Raw genomic sequence first — 23,627 nt, 5'->3', positions numbered from 1 at the left:
GCACTTAACTACGATAAACGTGACTTGCTGATTGCTTTTTGCATAGATGCATACTCTTTAGGGAAAATGCTTTCGAATGATTTATTGCAGTAAATATTTACATTGTCTGTTTTACACATAAGGATGTATGTACCATTAATGTTATTTGTAACTCTGTTTCACAAGATTTCCGAAAAATCAATATTTTTATTTGTGATAATTTTTCATGATTGTTTATGTAGTGATTAGAGAAAAAACTCTAAGGGGAGATAACTCTTTAGCTATTTACAAGTATAAAGCATATTATACATTTTAAGGGTGGTGACTCTGAGGATTTAAAGTGTTTTATTTGCTATATCCTTAAGAAATCTCTGTTACTTTTAGCAACAAATTCATGGATTTTATCTATATATTAATCTCTCTCTATATGTGATACTGACAATGTCTACATGCTGTTGGCATACTTTATCTGTTCCACAATAACCCCATGTTTGGTATTAAGCCTACCCATCTGTTGCTGTTCAATAGAATTAACAACAAATGTTATTCCATTGTCCTGTAATAAGCCCACCCCTTGACTTTTAAGCAGAGGTTTTGTGTTGACTTCTCGGCTTATTTCACAATATATATATATACTCTTTTGATGGATAGCTGTATTATTGTAATATCTGAGGTGGTTTCATGGATTTTATTTTCATGTTGAATAAGATTGAAGCAGCATCATTCATCTTGTACTCCATCATTGCGTAGAAAGAGATTTCTTTAACACTCCACTTCATAATACTTTGTTACATTAGGGAACCTTGTTGTACAAACTGACACAGGTGGGAGATAATTTGGTATGTCACCCTATGAAGTATTGCTTGAGGATGTGGTTGAGGTCTGAACACAGAGACGATAGTAGCTAGTTTATTAAGATCCTTTGTCAGATAAATGTGATTCTACTAGAGAAAAAAAAATGGGTTGTACAGGACATTTAGAGGTGGTGACTTGAGAATCAGCGCAGGGGTAGACATAACTGAAGTGTTTTCCTTTTCATTAGCTGTTGGGAGGGGAACCGACACTAAGGACAAAATGTGATGCATGACACAGAAGCCGGTGCCCGCATTCACACCAGGGCTTGGTCAAGTTGTCTCAAACGACTAATGTTGTGTAAATGAACATGACACTCCAGCATTGTTAGACCGTTCTTTCTCATCAAGCGAGACTCAATGCCAAAGAATGAAATATGTCATAATAAAGTCCATCTCATAGGCTGGAAGGATGTGTGTCACCTCGCAGAGAAGTCAATTTCGTCTGCAGTAATTCTCACACTCCTTCTAGTAAAATTAAATGACTTGTCCAAAAACTGATATTTTGGACCACACTTTTCCGCTGTAAATCATTCGCCTTGTGCGACGTTTGTGTCGGTAGTTATTCACAAGACTGTTAGGTTTTTAATTGTGTGGTTACTAGTATGAAAGCGCATCTTGTGTTAAATGCACATGGTGATCAAATTATCACGAAAGTGCTACTCAATCACATGATTTATGGCTGTGCCTTCCTTTTCTTACACACCAGTCCCCTCCATGCCTGTACAGATTTGGCGGCAATAAAACACGCTGTTTACTAGCATAACTCTGCAGAAAGTCTCATAATCTCAGGATCCTGGCATTGTTGACAATTTGACTTTTTTTTCAAATTTTTCCACAACAATTTGAAAATAAATGGTAGATATGTAGAATTCATGTTTTCACTTCTAAAATTTTTGTTGCCAAGTGGGTTTTGATACGTTTGTGTATATATATATATATCTTTAACTTAATATAGATGGCTCTTTTCAATATTGCAAAAAAAAAAACAAAAGCAAAAAAAATAAAACAAAGTTTAATACCACACAGTCTACGAAATCTTAATTTAAACTAAAAAATTTGATAAAATCAGGGCAAAATATGAACACAAGAAAGATTGACAGGGACAGTAGCTCGGTAAAAATAAGACCAGGGGTTGCTGAAGTGTTAACGTTTTCACCTTCATCAACAACACCTGCCAAGTAAATCTTGGTCAATCCAAGTAAAATATATCATGTTTGAAACCAAGAACAAGGTAAACAACAACAGAACCAATAGGCTTACATGACATTAGCATATTGTATCACAAATACATAGGATTAATTTTCCAATGAGATCAATATTATGACCGTAAATCATTGATTCATGTAGTGTGAAAATGTGATAAATATATGAATTATTCTACTTTAGATAAAAATAATACAAAAAATGCTGAATATATAAAATATATGATTAAATAAAGTTTTAACAGGTATCATCTATTTTCAAAATTAAAAAAAAAAACAACAAAAATATCTCCAAGCACTGAAAGTTTATAATTAGCACACTGCTGCAGATGTGTTGTATTTGGCAGGGGATCAGTCAGTCCAATGTTGGTTTACATATGCTCAGGGGAACATCCAAGGTGCATGCAGGTTTGAATTATCCCATACATAGTAGTTTGTGTTTTGCAGGAAGCTGAGCTGGAATAGTCTGCGCTGTCTAGGTTGTGTCTCTGGTTACACTTTAAACTAATTGTTCTTGATGGAATGTGATGGGCCTTGTGTATTTTGTTCATTGAGCTAGCTACCAGGTAGTACAAGGAGACTTTGCCTCAAAATGCCCCTGACTGTTCACAGAGTGAAAAACCCAGCAAACAAAATGTATATGCCAAAATGATTTTCAGGGTTGATTCATAAACAGTTTCAAGACAAACCAGTTCTTTTGAAAGAGGTAATTGTGCTTCATGTGTAGAATATTTGGAATATCAGTTTCAATTCTGTCATTTAATCATAGTATATGGCAGCTGTTACCATCTTGGTAGACTTAAAGAGTCCGATTAAGGGACTTCACTCTTCTACGACCAAGTTTTCAGGTTGCACACCACCAATGTTATGTATTGTGACACCAGAGTGGCACTCAATGCATGTAATTATTAATCTAGGGTCTTTATTGAGATATTTCAGCAATAGCATCTGGGGGAATTAGACATCAGATCTAAGACTAGCTGGTGTCCTTGCAAGCAAATTATACTTTTTTATGAAAGGAACTACATATTAAAAAAAATCATTGGGGATCGGAGAAAGAATATAGGATCTGTTGGGGAAATGATGAGAGGGAGAAGGGGTTCCAAAACCCCTTTGGGTCTAGTAAAATTCTCTTCTTTTTATCATTAAAAGTTATGGACTAAGATCAGAATCGGTATGTAATCAGGATTTTAGCCTCAATTCTGTGCGTACGAGAAAATAAAAACTTGTAAAGACACAGTGGATGAACCTACCTGAGGGCAAATCTCAGTTTTAATTTGTCAACGTGTGCATCCTCCCATTGTCAAAGCAACAGTTAAAAAATAATTTGCAAAGAGTCTTTTAGAAACCAATTTATGGTTTGTAAACAATACATTATAGAATTAATTACGTTTCAATCTTTAGGTAAATCAGTGCTGTTGGAATGATATTTGTACTCTGGGGACTTTACTCCACAGGGTCGTGTAAAAATAAATGAACTTTATATTCAGTAATCAGGACAGTATCATTCTCATGTGGTTAAGTGGTGTTTGTATCTATAACACTCTGCTTTAAATCTTGTAACATAACTTGGTGCTTTGGGCAGTTCAGAGTCACAAGGGACTAACACACGTGGTACATTATATAAACTTATCATACTCAAGGTCCTCAAAACATGCAATCAGTCAGTTATATTCCTGTCCGAGGAACCTTCAGTGTCTTTTCATAAACGCTTTCATAAAAAGCTCTTCTGTTTTTTCCAAGGATGTCTTTGAAGAGAGTATTTTGAAGGTTTTTTTTTTTTTTTTTTTTCGCAGAATTTTGAAATTATTACATACGTTGAAAATCAATGTTTGACTTTTTAACTATTGATCTGTTAGTCACTAAGATAATGGAAAATTAGGTCAAGTCTGTGTGAAACTCTATACTGAGAGTGAGATAAAAGTTTTAGAGGGATAGCATATGAGGGGAAATTATTCACATCAATGATTATTAGTATCAACTTGGAAATATGATCTGTCTCCTCAATTGCAAATTCAAAAGTTCATGAAAAAAGGAAATGGCACATACTGGTAATAATTTTTGATATTAGAAATGCACCAAAAGAAAAACTTTTTTTTCCTACTTCAAGTAAGGTAAGCTGATAAATTTTAAATTTTCATGTCTTTATAATTTCAAAGGTCATGTCAAAGGTCACCATTCCTATTTATAAAACATGCAGTCACAATCATTATCTTGTGAGTGAAACATTGCGTGTTTCTTCTTGACATCATAATGTCAATGAGATTGTTGTCTGATAGTCTGTGCTATTCAGAATTTTATGTCACTGTTCAGATGTTGTGAAGTTGTGATATTAATGCCAATGATGTTACTGATTCCAAGGCAGTAATTTTGTTTTCTGAATATCTGTGATGTCACTATCTAGAAATCTGTGACATTATGCTTTGAAAGTTTATGATGTCATATTTGAGAAGTTTATGATGTCACTTCAGATGTCTGTGCATTTTGCTCTGAATGTCTGTGATGTCACTATCTCGAAATCTGTGGATTGATGCTTTGAAAGTCTGTGATGTCATATTTGAGGAGTTTGTGATGTCACTAGAAGTCAAACATTTTATTCTGAATATCTCCGATGTCACTGTCTAGAAATTTGTGAATTGATGCTTTGAAATTCTGTGATGTCATATTTGAGAAGTTTGTGATGTCACTAGAAGTCTGTAACATTTTATTCTGAATCTCTGCGATGTCACTGCAGAAATCTATGACATGCTGTCACATTTAAGAACTTTATGATGTCATAATTCATGTGATGTCATAATCAAAAAGTCAATGACGGCTATTACAATTGTGAAGTCTGTGATATGTCATGATAGAATTTAGAAATCGAATGTTATTGTGTTGTCATTTGATCACAGCACAATTGTCATAAAAATAATTTGCAAAAATATGCTGTGTCTCGGAGCATAACACATACATCATTAATTTGATGTAATGAAACTTGTACACTGTGAACAATTCATTACTAATTTACCTTGTTCAATTGTGTATACTCCAACATGGCCAATGAAATGGTTTTATTTTTCTCATATGCCATGGAACATGAAACTATTTAAATACCATTGCTTTATAGGTACTTTTGCATTCAAGTGCTACATTTATGGGTTTTTTTTTCTCTCTTTTTAATATAATATTCTCTGCTGCACTGTATACTATATATCAACACTTCAATGGAGAATTCCAAGACCATGTCAACTTGTGACATAAAATGAACAGAAAAGGTTGATAGGGGAAGATGAGAGTGTTTTTGGATGTAATGATTATAGACCCGATAGCTGTCGTACATTTGATGTTTACAGGAACTCAACCCAGTGTGCCAACCCTGGCCCGGTTGGATCAAATAAAACAAGATGAAAGTGAATCGCTAATGAAGAAAAATGTATAAATATTTGATGCAGAAAAGGTTTCTGTGTTTCCGAATGGGTAGGGACTGATGGCCTGTCATCGTGTATCTATACTTTCATGTTAAATGTTGGAGAAAGCAGATCGACACTCGCCAAAACCGTTATTTTCTCTTGTGTATTTACATATATTGGTATCTTTTTACATGGGTGAATAAATTGGGTTATACATTTTAGAAAGGCTGAAATATAAATGGTGTTTTTTTGTTTTGATTAGGCTATAAACTCATGCTTGGGAGCTGAAATGGTTGAATAACTATCTAAAAGATTTTCATGGAGATCTATATGTACAAAACACTATCTTTGCATACAATCTCTGATCACATATTTTCATTGAACCATCTCATTTAACTTTTTTTTTTTCAATTGTATATGATGCTAATAAAGTTTTTTTTTTTTTTTATTTTTTATTTTTTTTTTTTTTTCATATGTTTTTTTGGAATACAGACATCAAAGAGTTGAAAATCATTTTCATCAGTAATAAATTCAGGGGCAGCTTAATTAAAAGACAAATATTTTTCATACCCGAATGTGTCAGTCTCAATTTGTCACCTACATGTAGATTTACAGTTGCTCAAATAAAATGGTACCTCTTGTTTCCTATAAGGAATTTTTAGGTCTTTTTTGAAACCAGTCTGGTTCAATAAAAATACATAATTAAGATTGTGTACAATTTTAAAAAAAAATAAGAAAACAAAACAAAAATATTTCAAAGCCTTCATTGAAAAAAATCAGATTCACAGCAGTCTTTATCAATATTTTGGTTAGTAATATTTGGTTAGAAAAAAAACCTTTATTGAAAACAGGTAAAACTTAAATACAGCTATACTGTCATAATGCGTAATTTAGCAGCCCTAGTGATTGTCAAGGATGAAAGGGTTTTTAAATGATATCGGTGAAATGAATTAGTCATTAATGATTGGACAAAATCCAAGCATGTCAATTTCTTAAAAGTTTCCTGTAATGAACCATCAATATGGTGCTGATGTTTGGTTTTTCTATCCAATGTTTGAACTGATGCGACAAATTGGATGTGAATGCAGTATGTGGTTGTTAAACTCTCTGTGTGTTTGTCATAGATATTTACCTTAATACTCCCGGATATACGTTAATTCTGCCTAAAGAGACATATAGCCTGGTCACACTCCGTATTTCAAACAGACAACATAATTAAAATCCCCGAAAGGCTTCACATGTTCACTGCCCTGATCGCTGAGGTGTGACAAGTCATTTTGTGTGTTGACGGAAGATGACATCATGAATTCGATTGATGAAACAAATCCTGTGTTTTTCTGTCAATTTTATTTGTTTTGATTATCGAGCACCTATAGCAATATGGCAAAGAAGGCTACCTCTCGTTACGGATGGGCGATTCGTATCTCTTAGATCCCTGATTGGGGTAGCTTAGTACATCATTCATCGTCGTCTTTGAACTGGCCAGTTTATGCAAAACAAGGCCTATAATCCAATGCTATTGGTAATCATTGGATTAATGAAATTTATTAGAGATTGTCATCAAAGTTCCTGAATACAGGCCAGTTACCAAAGCTGTCCCGATCACAACATATTATAGCGACTCTTTTCAAGAAGTGACGTTGCGCTTGATTGGTCAAGTGCGAGGTTACAAAGCTGGACTAATTATCAAATCAATAATAACACTTTCTCCACTTCCTGTTTGGCATCAATCAAAAACAAGGGAGACAACTCTGTAGCAATGCAGTCATTTTGAAAAGCTAAAAGAGGTGAATTTGTTATTAGTTGATGTGCTAGACATTTGAAAATTGTTATGCTGATAATATACTTTGGCACAAAAATGAAATGTTTGTAGGATATCTATAGAAATCTTAATCTTATAGGAATCTTGTTTTATCATATGAATCTTAACTTTATCATACGAATCTTAATTTGATCACATGAAGATACCAAAATTAATGGCACTTTATGTTAATTTTTTTTTTACATATATTATGATAGAATATCTTTAAATTCAGGAAATACAAGTATGCTTTGTTGGTGAAATGGTTTGTCAAAATATGTGGCAGAATTTTATTTTCTGGTAAGATAAGATACACAGCATTGAAAAAACAGATACAGAGAATATTCTGTGTGCTAGAAAGCTAATGATGAAAATGTTAATCTTTTTTTTTACCTGTGGCTTTCATGTTGTTTGGTGATAAAAAAAAGAAATCAGATTGATCTTGTAGTATTGGATGTGACTTGGGACCTGGCAGTACTAGCTGCTGTAGTCTGACCGACAGACCATTCTATATTAGCAACTTGATAACCTATCAGACAACACAGAAAGTGAATTAGCAACTTAGCCCCGGGCTAATCTGTATTTGTCTGTTTAATGTATTAAAGCACATCTATATAACCAATCTACAATTCCTGAAACTACCCTAATCTGAGGCTAGATTCTGGAGCAAAACTGATGCAAGCTAGGAGCGTTAAAAGCTATATATCTACAAAGCTACACAGATGCCTAGACATAAGTCACTGATGATTGGTTAGTTTTCAAATTCCATAAAATCTTAATTTCAAAATAAGTATTTTTGCTAATTTTGTGTCGCTGTGATTGTTTTTATCGATTCAAACAACAGAATTCATTTCTTCATTTATCTATCTACGCTGTATTTATCTATTTATTTATCTATTTAGGGTATATTGCATTCATATGAATCTCATTCATTTATTTATTTATTTATTTATTTTTTTGTCAGTCCTTCAAACATTTTTATTTTCCTTTTGATGTTCAAATTTCAAATCAATATTTTTTTTTGTAACTGAATTTCAAAGATACTTAATTATGTAGTTCTGAAATGTTTTCTTCCAACTTGAATGTCGAGAGTACCGAAAAATGAAGTTGTCAATTAAATTCCTTTTCTTTATTTCAATTGTAAGCTGACATGACTTGTAGGAAAGTCCACTCCAAAAGGTTCCAAAAGGCTTGGAGTTTGATCAGATTGCCATCATACGCTGATCCAAACAGAGTCCATGACATCACTTAACTAAATTAATAATATGTCGTTACTTAGAAATTAGCTTTGGAAATAAAATGTTTGGGTAGTTTTAGTCTTTACTTCCAGTAAGCCTTTCGATCTATAGATATTTGTGTTGATTTTATTATTCTCTGCAGAAATTGACTTGTAATGGCCAAACATAATATAGGCCGTAATGATGTTTGGTTTATTAGAAGCTGATTTTAACATTTATTTTTGATGTACTCGCAATCAAAGTCCACTTCAAATGTAGCCATTGAAAAATTGTCATATCCATGATAAACAGAAGTATCATTGTCTACTGAAATTAGACCCAGTGTCAAATTTCTGGCAGAAAAAATTAATTTTACAATTATCAATACATGATGTCACCTTATAACACTAGACATTGAATGCTATTTGAAATAACCTTCTTAGTGTGCAAACATAGAAAAAATTTGTACTTTATATTTTCAATGTTTTGTGAATAAAGCTATTTTTAAAAATCTGAAAACATTCAAATACAGCACTGTTAAATCAAATTAATTTTCATAGAAGTGTTATTGTAATCATAAATTGTGGTTTTTGTAGTATATTCTGTGAGATTTAACTTCAGATTTAAAATACTTGAATTTTTACAATTATCTAAATATATGACAGATTAGAACGTTGGTATATATCGCAACTACTGAAAGCATCAGAAATCAAGATCTTAAAAGTTCATTTTTTTGTGCTAATTAAAATGTTGTTGGAATAAAACAAGATTTTTTATTTTAGATATAAGATTGTACAAAAAAAATGTTTCATTTTAAAAATCAACATTTATTGAATGAAAGATATCAGATTTCTGCTTTCAAAAAACCGACTATCAGCTGAAGCTGTACAATAGTGTGAAGTGGAATTTCAGAAAAATAATATTATGATGAACACAAGATATTAAGCTTACTTCATATTTTGCTTCGTAAGTGCTTTTAATATGGAGTTTCTAGCCAAGTCGATGATTTCTCCGTCAGGACCAAATGGAGCGGAAATTCAGTCATGATTTATTGTTTAATTGCCCAGCTCCATCCATCACTCCCGAGATAGAATTTCAGTGCCATTTTAAATCTATCAAGGGTGGGTTGTGTCTAACACAAATTCTTTGCAATTGTCTCCATCTCGGCTTTCTTGAGTTGTATAAATCTCGAAGACATGGTCCTGACGTAAATCTCATATACTGAGGCTGTGTAAATCAAGGAAACGAGGATAAAGGTACTAGATTGAGGATCAAGTGTCCAGCCATTTCAAATAAATCCCTACAAGGAGACACCATTAGTTTGTAATGACGAGCAAATTTTCTTTTTGTTGTCTTTCTATCCAATTTTTAAAACAAAGGAACGGGTAAAAACTATTAGGAAAGCCACGTAATAAAAAAATATGATACCTTTTTTGCAAGTATCGAGTTTTCGTAGTTATTATACGACATTTGAGTGTGATTTATCTGTGACCTGTACGACAGTGCTTGAATGGAGATGAATTATATTAAAAGAACATTACAGTGAAAATTGTTTTATAAGGAGAAAATATCTTGTTGAAACGGGCTTGATAATGTAAGGAACATGGGCCGTATATCTTATTGTAATAGATCTTATTTACAAGATGGAAGGCATTTAGGAAAAATTTTGAAAAAATGTAAGAATTTTGAAAAAATCTTGTTTAATTTAGCTGATACTTATTTCATTATGCTCAGCTCATTTGGTTACCTTAAAGCAGTTGGTAGATAGGCAAAAGATGTTCTACACTGACCAAGAGAGATGTTAGAGAAAGTGTCGGATTTACATCATAAATGTACATACCATATTTATCCCTTATAAGCTTATTTCTGGTGATGATCCCACCCATAGCAATTGCTGTTCAGTAGAGTTACAAAATTAATGCTTTTGTCCTGTAAAAAGCCCACTCCTTCTTCTCTTTACTTTGAATCTTTGATTCAGAGTTTGTATATAGCTGTACTATTGTAGTATTTAGATGTTGATCTCTAAAAGTTTACTTTTTTATGCCCTTTTTCATCTCATGAGGGATAGGGGGGGGATGTTAAATTCAGAATTTCATCCATTCCATCACATCACACTTTGGAACGTCACATCTTCATCTGGGTTCATATTTACACCATGATATCGTAACATCAGGTTCTATACTTTATCATAGTAACAGGGTCAAAGGTCATATTTGACACCTTATGCAAATTCATCACACAATGATACTTATATGCATGAAAAGCAGGGCATTCTTTTCGTCCAGACACTTTCAAGTTTTTCTCAAAATTTAAAAACATTAAAATTATATTTTTGTGTCAAGGATCATACATTTATGTAAAGACTTTATTTGATTTTGTTACCACAATTAACGTTGTCATCCAAACGGTATACATGTTTACTTTCTAGAAATGTGTACAACATTCACAAACTTGTCTTTGCCGTAAAATCACTACATGCCACTGGTTCGAAGCTGTGATCCAATGTTTTGTGCATTTCACTGTTTCCACGATGGTAACGGAGCTATCTCATTTTGACATTATAACGATCATAAACCATCACTTTAGAAATTTCTCACTTATTTTTGGCAAATATGGATTACTTTCTTCAAGCCCCAGTGTCCTAAAAACAAAATCGATAGCTTTATCTAGACAGAGGATGTCTTAAATCTGTAGTTGTGACATAGAAAATTTAAATTTTATTGATTTTCTTGGAAATGCGGTAAAGTCAGCCATGCTTGTATAATAAATACCTGTATAAGTTTCAATGTGTACACTAGGTATACATTATGCTTAAATTGTCTAGCCAAATTGATTTTTGAAGGAAAGAGGGAGAGAGAGAAAAAAAAAACAATTTGGAATTGATTTGTCATCCAATGTATGTTGTATTGAAATTTTGAATTGTTGCAAAATGTCGCCATTGTTTTGACAAACAGTCCGGTTTGTGTTACCGGCTGTTCATTAAAGTTTATTGAAGGAAATATGAACAGTTTTTGTTTGAAATTTATCTTAAAATCACCAATTACGTTACACATACAGGTAACTATATTGGCTACATGCCCTAATTATCACAGGTGTTTGAAATTTCAGATTTTTATTATGAAATGGATAGGGGTGTAATGCCACATTCTCTAAACACTAAGAAATTATTCTCTTTTTTTTTGTATCGTTATTGATATGTCGATTTTAGACGGAGAAGATTTCATATTCTGTATTATTCATAAAAGTACATCGACAGAAGCTAATGTGCTGTGTCATTATGTCTTTGTTGAATCTGAGCATGTGTTACCTGTGACTGGCCTTGAGTTTTAATCTCTATATTTACAGTTGTGTCTTCTCTGACAAGACAACATTAATAAACAGATGTTCTCAGTGTTACTGTGTTACCTGTGGTTTCTCAGGGTTACCTTGGCCTATTTGAATTACCTGTGGCTTCTCAAGGTTACATATGCCTTCGACTCGTTACCTAAGGCTTCTCAAGGTTACCTGTGGCTTCTTAAGGTTACCTATTGATTTCTAGGATTACTTTTGGCTTCTGATGGTTACCTCAGATATCTAATGACAAAAATGGGTTCCTTGTGAGTGTCAGTAAGTTACAAATATTTCCGGAATTATGTCACATATTGGTGTTTTTAAGAGTCACTTTTAATGCTAAATTTCTCAGGGTTATTTAGCCATTAAATACGAAAACATTAAGGTGTTTCTGAAAGGTACATATATCTGTGGTGCTGACTTACAGTTTTTTCTCTGGTGCCGTCACCTTTGATAGAAAGGGGAGATAACTATAAACCTTATATGCAGGTATAATATTAGAGGTATGTGTAGCACACACCCTTAAGTAAGAGCTTTTGAAAGAAAAGCTTCAAAGAAAATGCTTGTAACATTCCTTCAGGTGTAACTACCTGTAGATGTGCCCATTGATTAGACAGGTAGACTACAGGTGTGTCGAGGTGTACTTTTAACAGGCGAAGTGCTACCTACTCCATTATTCAGTACAGAGAAAACTTGGTTCCCACTTTCCTTAGAAAATCCTTATGGTTACAGCTTTATTGTCTTTCAGAACATTAAACTCTGGTTATATATTCAATGGTTCTGATGCCAAAAAAATGATTTCATTGCTAATTTATAAAGATAAAATGTAATACAAATTAAGTGTAATAAAATTACAGTTTGTTGCATGTAGGTTAATTTCTTTTTTATATTTATTTATGTTTTATTGCCTTAATGAAAAGTTATATACTGTAGTCAAATTTATCTTGTTCTTCATGATTAATGTTAAAAATCACTGCAGGAAAATAATTTTTTAAATACTTTTCCAAATTAAATGATTGAAGTGTATCTCATATTTACACATTCGCAATGATTGCTATAATGATAACATACAGAAACTTAAATTCATGTAATCCTATTTTAGTACAATGTCCTTAGTGTGAAAAGCACCAAAATTGAATTTTTTCTTCTAAAACCAATTTTCAGGATGTAATACTTACCATAACTTGATTATGCATATCTTCCACTTAAACTAAAGTTATGGTAATTATTTCTGAAATGAAATAAGATTCCTTTTATTTAACTGACAGAAGATATGTATGGTTATCTACACAGTGGATTTGGGGCTAAAATGAATGTTTGTACTGTAGTACATTTGTAATAATTGAGAGACAAACAAGTGTACTTATAAAAGCTGCCCAAGGTGAAATAAACATATCCTGGTCTACTACAAAGCCATTCGGTATATAAATATTTTATCTCTTAATTATTGGTTTATCTCAGCCCTGTACTCTCACCGTATCAGGAGATGTGTTTGTATGTATTTAGATTGAAGAAATAATTCTGATATGTTTTTAAGTGTGCTGTCAGTTGAACAGGTACGGAAAATATCCAAGTTTGTCTGAAATTCAGTATTTTGTTCACGTTTTCAGGAATCGGAATGTTAGTGTATCTTCTAGTATTGATATACTGTCTCCTGGTTGTATAGATTTCTCGACATATAGTTTCTAACAAAACTAGCTTATAGGAATGATATATACATCATTAATGACATAGATAATTCTTTACTATGACCTGCTGAAGATAAAATATCCTTTCTGCTACACTACAATCATTCTTTCTATCCTATCTATCATCATTTCTCCCTTTTTCATTCTGTCTTCCTTGACCTCTTTTCATTGTGACAAAAACATAATATTCATTATCCATGTTGAGCCGTATTCTTCCTTCCTGATCTATCATTTTCATTTTTATAATCCTGTTTTCTTTCTTTCCTTCTATCTCTGATCAATCTCCCATCAGTGTTTTGTCACAACCTCTCTATTTCTTAGTCCAAACTTTCTCTCTTCTTTCCTTCTATCTCTGATCAATCTCCCATCAGTGTTTTGTCACAACCTCTCTATTTCTTAGTCCAAACTTTCTCTCTTCTTTCCTTCTATCTCTGATCAATCTTCCATCAGTGTTTTATCACAACCTGTCTTCCTTATAATCTATATTCTTCCTTTCTTCTCTCCCCACCTCTCCCTATCTTCCTTTCCCCTTCCTCCTTTCCATTCTCCTTTCCATTCTCCTTTCCTCCCCCTTTCTCCTTCTCTCCATTTTTATCTCAATCTGTTTCTGTTTTCTCAGTAAACAGAGAAACTGAGATGATTTGAATACTTTAAAGTCAGTTTTTCACATGACACACTGTGAAGGGAAATCTAATCTGTAATAAGCAGAGCTTGCCCAGTGACCCTTGTCTAATTCCAAAAGATGTTAGATAACACATATTTGTTGGGAGATTCTGTCCAACAATCAACCCCACTCTGTTTACCAGATGAAGAACTAGTCATACAATCATGCATCAAATCAAAAACTTCTTTACAAAATTCAAGGACATTTTCACATTTTTTGGGAAAAAAGTTGCAAACCAAAGTTAAACACAACTTCAGTTTGAAAAGAAATATTTCAATTTTCTTTTTACAATAAGTACAATGATCTACACAACCAGTTGTTTTGGAAATGTTATTGTAATAAATGTGTTTTAATCTTATGTATGTCTTTAGTTGGAGTATATCAGAACTGTAACTTTGTAACTGGTAGAATTTACCGATAATTTTTTTTTCAGTGTCAAAAAGTTTCTAATCTTCATTGTTCATCATGTGAACCTTGACCTTTAACCTAAAACGTATGACCTATTTTGCAGCTGTGCTTCCAGACCGGTATAACCTTGACACTCACCATTTGATAGGGAGGTCACATCTCTTCCCCGACCCTGGCTTTTCTGAGGGAGACAGCATCTTACAGGTATCTTAACAATCTTTATCAAAAATGTTTATAAATATAATTAAATCTTAGTTAATTATGAAAAATTAAGATAATGCTTATTTACAAATAAAATTTTTTTAAATTCATCATACATGCAAATAAATAAATGTACTTTTAAGGTTTTGACATGTCAAAAATGAATATTGTTAAACTTTTGAAGCAGAAATTCAAATGATAATAATATTTGCTTATATATTTCAATAATTACTGATAAGGAACTTCACAAAATAATTTTAACTGGCTGCAAATGATAAAAAGATTTTCTGACAAATAACTTCAAATCCTCTAGAAAAACCATAGAATTTTTTTGGCGTTTATGAGTTGATATATTCAGATAGGTTGTATTGAAATGCTTTTCTGAATTAAGAATAATGAACATCGATTTATTACTAAGATGTAGGTTGCCATTTATATGTTTCAGGCCCTATACGGCTTCCTGTTTGTAGTAACGTGCGATGGCGAGGTCTTTTTTGCCTCTAGGACGGTGGAGCAATACCTAGGATTCCATCAGGTGAGGTCATAGCTTAATTAGTCTGGAATAGGTGTAAAATGCTGGCATTGTTTTTAAAGTCTTTTGTTTCCGAACTCATGATGAAGTAGTTAATTTCGATATACTCTCTACTTCCTCTCCGTATAAAAGCCATAAAAACAAAGTATACATACATTTGTCACTTTTCTGGTAATTTTGTGACACAAAATGCAATATACCTTGGACCATTTTTCATTGGCTGCGCAAGTCAGAAATTGATTATTATATGTCACAAATTGGAAAATAACAGTATACATCATGAATTGAAAATGACACAACGAAATGGCTACCTCTGTTTGATTTTGTCAGCCATTTTTTAACCCTGATACCTGTCAAAATGTAAAAGAAATTTTAAGTTAAGTGATTCATGAAACTTGTCTGAATTAAAAAATTTTTTTTTTCTTGCAAAGGCTCACAAAAATTAAAACTGCTTAGACTTGGTTCATAAAAACACCTATAAAACAAATGAATCATATAAATTCCTTTCTGTGTCAAATAAACATGAAATATTTACAATGTTTTCATTGGTCTTAATGAATAAAGTGTATTGAGTTTTTTTAATACATTAAATAGACGTTTTCCTTTTTTTTAAGAGGAGACTGGTGGGTTTCTGGAGTGAAATGGAGGGTTGGCTTTTTTTCCCCTTAATATGCAATTAACTATGTCATTTCATTTTTTTTTAAACTCATTATTGTGAAGGATTTGTTCTTGAGGTCTCACTCCACATTTAAGCAAGATTAGAAACATTTCTCACATCAGCATCGTATTAGTCCTGAATGGAAAATTTTCTCCAGATAATCCATGTGTCCAATATTTCATTGTGATAGGCATATAAATAAGCGTCACAGCCTACGATAACTCGCCTAACTCACCTTTGAACAGACTGTTCGGGGAACATAACTGGGATTGAGACACTAGCTAAATTAGAGTTGCTGTGAGTTAGCTGGACTTGCCATGCCAAATAAGGATACATTTACAACACAGAGAACTGAGTTTGTCATGCCTAACCAAGTGTGTAGGTGTCGTGGAGATATCACCCGGTAATTCTCTTCTCTGACACAAATAAACTTCCGATATGCCGCATTGGGACGCCGATTTGAAAACATGATGCTGGTCATAACTTTTCTTGGCTTCTTTGTAATGTGTAAACAATGCAGAGTTTAAATAGAATCTCCTTGTGATCTTCAGCTGTAAGATTGGCAATATTACCCAGGGCACAACTTAAAGAGAAATTTGGTCCATTTTTCTTCCGTTGTTTGAAAGGCACCAATAACTCTATGTACATCTTTTGCCCATTGCGGTGTAATGAGTTGACTAAATCTGTCTAGGACCTGCTATCGTCATTGTCTTCTGCATATTTATATCTAATTGGGGAATAGAAATGGCTACTCTTTATCAGAATCCATCTTTGTTCAGGATCGAGTTGTAAAATGTTTATCTTTTTTTTTCCCGAGAAGGAATCAGCTATTGATTTTTGAGCTAACACTCCCAATTAATTAGTAGTATTATAATTATTTGTCATACCATTTAAGGAGAGATTATTTGCTAAACCCTCACGTTGGTCTTAAATTTGCCAAAAGCTGAGCTGGATCAGCGGAGAATTGATGGCCCCTTCTGATACAGCGTCAGTAGTGTAATAGCGTCATCGTTGACGATTGTGTTGTATTGTGCCGTCCAATATACCTCACTTAACACTCGTGCTTTCAACAGACCAAGTGGCCTGGAAACAGCGTCAGAAACCATCCTTAGCCATCAAAGCCCACTAAAACGGAATCAATCAGGATACTAAGACAAACCTTCAGATGGAAATTGTATTTAATTAGTGCCGTTTACTTAATAGACTCAAGCGTTGCCTTACTGTGGTTGATCTGACCCTGAAATTTCTTTAATGGTTTAATTCTAAGAAAAAGAGATTACGGCAAAGACATTTGGCAAGACAATTTCACTTGCATTTAGTAGTCCGGTCAAATTGATAACTACAGCTTTTGTCAGATTGCAAAGTAGTGGAACTGATTATTAGTTGGTTAATTGCAGGGTTATATAGTGTTGCTGGTATTACGCAAGGAAGAATGACATCGCCAATCGCCTATATTAATCTATTTTAGCATAAAATAAGTTGTTTGATCCTAAATTGCACACATATCAGTTAGCAATGAGCATACTTATTTTGAAACACTTTAATAAATGGACATTAAATTAAAACAAATCCCAACTTATTCTCTAAGTTGTTAATCAATAAAAAAAAAATAAAGAATGTAGAATCGAGATTTTTCATATCACGTTCTTCAAAGAAATTCTACAAACAAAGACAGTAAAAATCCGGCTATCATGAATAAGTAAAGAATATTTGTAATGGAGAAGAACATACAGTTATAATTCTTTTCTGCACATCATAATTTAAACTTTTGTTTTCGTACCTTAAGTGTTTGGGGTACACCTGTGTTCAGTTGTTCATTTTGGTGGTATACTTACATGTTTTGATGTCCACGCATATTTTAGGGAGGGAGGAGAGGGGAGAGGGCACAGTTAAAAGGTGTTACAAATGTCCATTCATCTATTCCTTTCATATCACATCATGTCATGTTTTGAATCAATGTAATATCTTTTGGGAACCTTTCAAACAGATTTTGATGAAGATTTTCCCCCATATATTAGCAATTCTGACGTCCTATTCTACACCTGACTAGTTATTCTACTTTGCTCAGAGACAATGACTTTCATAACACATTGTTGTTTCTACTAAAACCATAAAACACATTATCCCAAGTCTGCATCAGTTCGGAAAATACAGAAATATTTAATAAAAAATTCTGTTGATATTACTACATTTTTGCCCAATGCACCTCCAACTTTCGGGAAACACTGTCATTCTGACTATAAAGCATTAAACAAAAGCAAATTTCATTACAAGAAACAAAATAAAAACATTTCATTTCAGTTGAATTTTACCTTAGGATTACCTTATCTAATTTTTACCTGGAAAAAGTCACCTGTGAAGGTAAATCCTTTGATGTTTAGCTAATTAATTTAATTATTCCTACTTATATAAGTCCCTTTCTGTTTACAGTCAGACATCATTCACCAAAGTGTTATGGAGCTGATTCACTCCGAGGACAGGGATGAATTTAAGAGACAACTTACATGGAACTCTGCTTTACCTTCAGATAAATCCACACTGCCTCTTCATGAAGCTATGATGCCAGGTAAGTGAATTTTTACTCCCTTGTCTATCAACAGGATTCTGCTGATAAACCGCCCTCCTCTTCCATCAGGATTCTGCTGATAAACCACCCTCCTCTACCATCAGGGTTCTGTGATAAACCACCCTCCTCTACCATCAGGGTTCTGTGATAAACCACCCTCCTCTACCATCAGGATTCTGCTGATAAATCTCCCTCCTCCAATCTCTTTCCTCTACCATCAGGGTTCTGTGATAAACCGCCCTCCTCTACCATCAGGGTCTGTGATAAAGTTACCTCCTCCAATCTCCCTCCTCTACCATCAGGGTTCTGTGATAAAGTTACCTCCTCTACCATCAGGGTTCTGTGATAAACCAGCCTCCTCTACCATCAGGGTTCTGTGATAAATCTCCCTCCTCTACAATCAGGGTTCTGTGATAAATCTCCCTCCTCCAATCTCTTTACTCTACCATCAGGATTCTGTGATAAACCTCCCTCCTCCAATCTCCCTCCTCTACCATCAGGGTTCTGTGTTAAACCGCCCTCCTCTACCATTAGGGTTCTGTGATAAATCTCCCTCCTCTACCATCAGGGTTCTGTGATAAACCTCCCTCCTCCAATCTCCCTCCTCTACCATTTGGGTTCTGTGATAAATCTCCCTTCTCCAATCTCCCTTCTCCATCATCTACCTCTACCCCAATTTTCTTTGCCCTTTCTTTGTAAAGAATATTTTTCATTATGGAAGACAGTTATGTTCTACTTCCGTCTGTAAATCTCTGATTTTACCTGTAGGAATGACAATTCACCTAAACATAACACTGAAATAGAATATTCCGTTTGAATTTATTGGCTGTCAAGGCCATCAACTCATCGAAGCAAAATCTGGATTTCCACATTTCTGTCTCCTACATACCATATCCTTACCTTTGTGTCTGTTAGAAGTGTGACATTTTCTTTAAGTTGTTGTGTGAGTGTCTGGTATAATGCATTTTACTGTGCAGTTGTCATGGCTACTAGTACCACAAGATTCTAATTTAGAGACAGTTTGATGTCGTCACCGACTGAAAAAGGCCTTTATACTCCTTCTCTGAAAAGTGCTTTAGTTAGGAAATCCTGTGTCAAGCTAATGGGACAGTAACCACCATCGTAAAGAGAGAATCGGCACTGGAGTCAGAGAAACATTGTCCTTGTCAACATTGTGCTCGTCTCTGCTGCCGACTGGGGAAGGAAATTGTGTGTCGCAACAGGGTTTTTAGCTGTGGCTTTCTGGCAACTGATTATGGCTTGACAGGTATAACTACTCTGTGCAATCTCCAATGGAGACACAAATTGAAATGACTCTAATGTGGCGGGCAAAATCTTGGTATTCGTATTGATTGTAGTCAAAGACGCAAGTCAAATTTTCTCCAGATCCTTCTTATTGTGTCTTGCGGTCTCTTCAGGTCTTTAATTTCAGAGTTGTGCGCTGTTTCTCCTGGGCAATTACACGATGTTTGTAGACAAGATCCGTATTAATCTTTGTACGAAGAAAAACAATAAAAACACCAAATCGGATAGTCTAGCTGACTCCAAGATTTTGGGTTTGAATTCAATATGTTTGATAATGTTGGCATTCTGATGTCGGAATGGGAGGATTGTCAAGGTAATTGAGGGAGATGGACTAAAATGCGTTTGAGGATGAAGGGAAAAAAAACACTCCAATGAATGGTTTGAGATAGAGTAAAGAAGAAATTGCTCTTTCTGCCATAACAGACTCATTTGACACTTGAAATTTGAAGTTCTGCTATTGATTAAAATTCAAATGATTGGTTCATCCTGTCAGCGGTTTCTGTTATATAAAGCTATCCCGGCTATATATGGTATTTAAGTGCCTTTAAATGTAGCTCTTTCACAAATGTTTCTTTCTTGCATAGATAAAATTTTCGTTTCTCAGAGCATCTCACTCCATTGAATTTACAATACTGATGATCTGAAATGTTAGATTTTTAGATCCAAATGTATTTGGAACAGAATTACATACATTTTTCATATCAGAACTTTCCTACTATGTACAGCTTTTAGGAAATTAAATCACTTTTTAATGTGCCGTGGTTTTGAAATGATAGATCTGGTTGAAAAATTGCTGTATTTCTGGAATCAAACACATGGCCATTCATTGTTACTGTGAATATTCCACACTTTGTTTTAAGTCAATTCTTTGTTTATGTAATAACTGAATTTTTAATTTCAGAAAACTACCACCACATGCATCGGTCATTTACCGTCCGGTTTAGGTGTCTACTAGACAACACTTCGGGTTTCATTGTAAGTTTTCTTGTTCTTTTTTTTTCTGTACATCAGACTTGAACCTGTGCCGACAGGCTTTGTGCCATTTCTCTTTGTACTTCCTTTTATCTTTCTTGTTTTAAAAATTTACCTCAACATTGCTCTTCTTTTTATATTACCATAACTAAGTGGCTGCTAGTAAAATGACTTTTTATTTTATATCATATTATATTATATTACCTATATTACATTGTTATATTATGTGTACTTAGTTTGAGATAGGGTATTCTGTAACTTTAATTTTCATAGTTCTGTGCCAGTTGAATTATTTAACTGTCTATAATTCCTGATTTCTTTAAATTTAGTCAATTTTTTTTGTATCAGAAATCTTATTTCAAAGACATTTACTCGGGATGGAAATCAGAGTAGTTCCTAGAAACAGTTGTGGTTGTTGGTAAATACATTCCGTTTGACTTCAGTTTTAAGGTTTTAATGAAAAAGTTTTAAAGCTAAGATTCTGTTTCTAGTGAGAAGTAATGGTACAATGTATATGTAATCTCTTTTTAGACATTGGAGATAAACGGTTGGATTCGTGTGCTGCATGGGCAAAATGTGCGGACAGACGAGACGCAGTTGGCTCTTTTCGCAACATGCTGCCCATTCGGTCCACTCTCTCTCCTGGACCTGCCCTCAAGAGAACTCACCTTCAAATCAAAACACAAAATGGATTTCTCACCAATGTCTATGGACAACAGGTAAGCTAGAAAACTTTTGGTTTCATTATCAATCTGATGGTAACAAAATTACAGACATTTCCCTAAAACTTTATGAAATATAGGTCACGCTTGCTTTCAATCTGTAAAAATTAAGTGTATTGCTGTATCTGTCCCACAGTGAGCAAGTCAAACCAGTATATAAATGCTGAGCTTGTCAAGAGGTGGGCTTATTACAGAACATGTCACAGTATTTGCTGGTATTTCAAATGTAACTGATTTCTAGCTGTCATCAGGTTATCATCAAAAAATTATGTTGAATTAGTGTTTTTCATTCACAAGACATTTTCATTTCATATTCGACTGATTAAAAGCCATTGTCAACCCTTTAATAACTGCAAGTAGAGTTATACAAACAAATATACTATTTCAGTGCCCCACAATAAGCCCACCCCATGTTTTGAATAAGAACATCTTTGTTGGTCTTTTGGGGTATATTGAAAAACAAATATTTCACTTTCAGATGTTGCAATGACAATAGACTCCATACTAAACATAAACAGGCTGAAGTAAGATTGATGTTAAGTGCTAATATTTGCACAAGAGCTGTACTAGAGGTCTTGCAAACCTTTTTTCTCTCAATATTCATTGGAACAATTTAAAAAATTAAAAAAAAAAAAAAATTCAGGTAATAATTATTTCCGTTGCAAACAAAGCTTGAGACATGAGAACTATGTGTTTGGTAATTCAATTATGGGAAATTCATCAGTTTCCATAAAATATTCTATGTTTTTTTATCTTGTAGCTGTGTTAATATAACCTTTCATTTACATCCCATATCTCTGATATCATTAACTTATACAAAATCCGTGTGGATTTCACGCAGAATGACTTGACAAAAAACCTGCATCTCAAATTTTGTCCAGTTAGGTAGAAAAATATTTTAAGAATTGTAAATTACACCCGGAAAGTAGTTAAATGTATGGTTTATCATTGGGGTCGGATGTTATTGAGGGGGAGTGGAGGTGACCTTTCTTTTGACCCTCTTGACCTATAACCTTTCTTGCCCTTCAATATCTGTTTCTTCACATTTCACTGTATTGGTAGCTTAATGAGATTCATTTTTGTTATGAAATGAAAATGTTCAGATAATTTGTCTATATATATACATATAATTTAATAAAGAAAATTTTCAAAATTGAAATTATGATTTTATTTGAAATAAATGGGAATGAGAACAATTTTATAAAAGAGTACATAATTTAACTCCTTTTCAAAAGAAAAAGAAATAGGAATTTAAAAAAAAAGATTCATAGCAAAATTTACTTTAATCACAATATACATTGAATAATTATCATTATTATCGGAGAATTACAACAATTTCCATGTGTACAATGAAATGTATTATTGGTGGCAGTTATAGAGCCGGCCTACTTCTGTGATTAAATAACCTTATCTTGAATGATAACAAGGAAACGCCTGTGAAAGTGTGATATTTTACTTTCAAATTTTTACAGTACAAATGGTGTTATGTAACACTTGTTGTACGCACCATAAGTCTTTTGTTAAGGCTGATTTAGGAGGTTATAGCGATGTTAGGCCTGATGTTAGACCCGTCCGCCAGATCTTATTCAACCAGCGACATTTTTTTATTCATAATCACCGACCAACACTTGACAAACTGCGGGCTGTATAAACGTATCACAGACTTAATCTTTGCAAACACATGTGTTTCCTAAATACAAAATTGTATCGGAGATCGAAGAACCTATCGCTGATCAGTTTAGTATTTTTCAATTTTTTTTTCCTTTCGCGTGTACATGACATTGGACTTTTAACAGTTGTGGGTCACACCTCACGATTTACTTGTGGTAAAGTCGTGTTTTGTTTGCGTGAAATCAGAGGAAAAAGTGGAAACGGCAAGCATTTAGAGGGGATATCCTGTAATGAAGTTGTCATCACAGCCTGCCACTTGGTAGTTTATGTAGACACCACCTGGGTAGGGAGTTAGCCACCGTAACGACAAAACAGGCCCGACTACAACTCCTCACAAACCATTCGAACAAAGTACACATTTTTCATTTTATGTTGACAAATTACTTTCCCACACAGGTGAACCAGCAAGATCGTATGTATGTTGGGCAAAAAGTAATCCAGCGGTGTCCTGTTTCATTAAATCAT

At 33.7% G+C, this 23,627-nt stretch overlaps 1 protein-coding gene across 1 annotated transcript in view; it reads left to right on the top strand.

Moving 5' to 3' along the window:
* LOC132543820 (single-minded homolog 1-like) overlaps positions 1 to 23,627 on the top strand; it is a 90,702-nt gene that overhangs the window by 57,529 nt on the left and 9,546 nt on the right. The window contains exons 3-7 of the mRNA XM_060207338.1: positions 14,639 to 14,739; positions 15,182 to 15,271; positions 18,357 to 18,492; positions 20,699 to 20,772; positions 21,301 to 21,488. Of these exons, the coding sequence (XP_060063321.1) occupies positions 14,639 to 14,739; positions 15,182 to 15,271; positions 18,357 to 18,492; positions 20,699 to 20,772; positions 21,301 to 21,488 (589 nt within the window). The remainder of the gene's footprint in view (positions 1 to 14,638; positions 14,740 to 15,181; positions 15,272 to 18,356; positions 18,493 to 20,698; positions 20,773 to 21,300; positions 21,489 to 23,627) is intronic.

Source organism: Ylistrum balloti, unplaced genomic scaffold (genome assembly GCF_031769215.1).
Source record: "Ylistrum balloti isolate Yb309-2 unplaced genomic scaffold, AGI_CSIRO_Ybal_v1 Utg369766, whole genome shotgun sequence".
Lineage (NCBI taxonomy): Eukaryota > Metazoa > Mollusca > Bivalvia > Pectinida > Pectinidae > Ylistrum > Ylistrum balloti.
The sequence above is the reverse complement of the archived record's forward strand: the minus strand, read 5'-3'. Positions and strand labels throughout refer to the sequence as shown.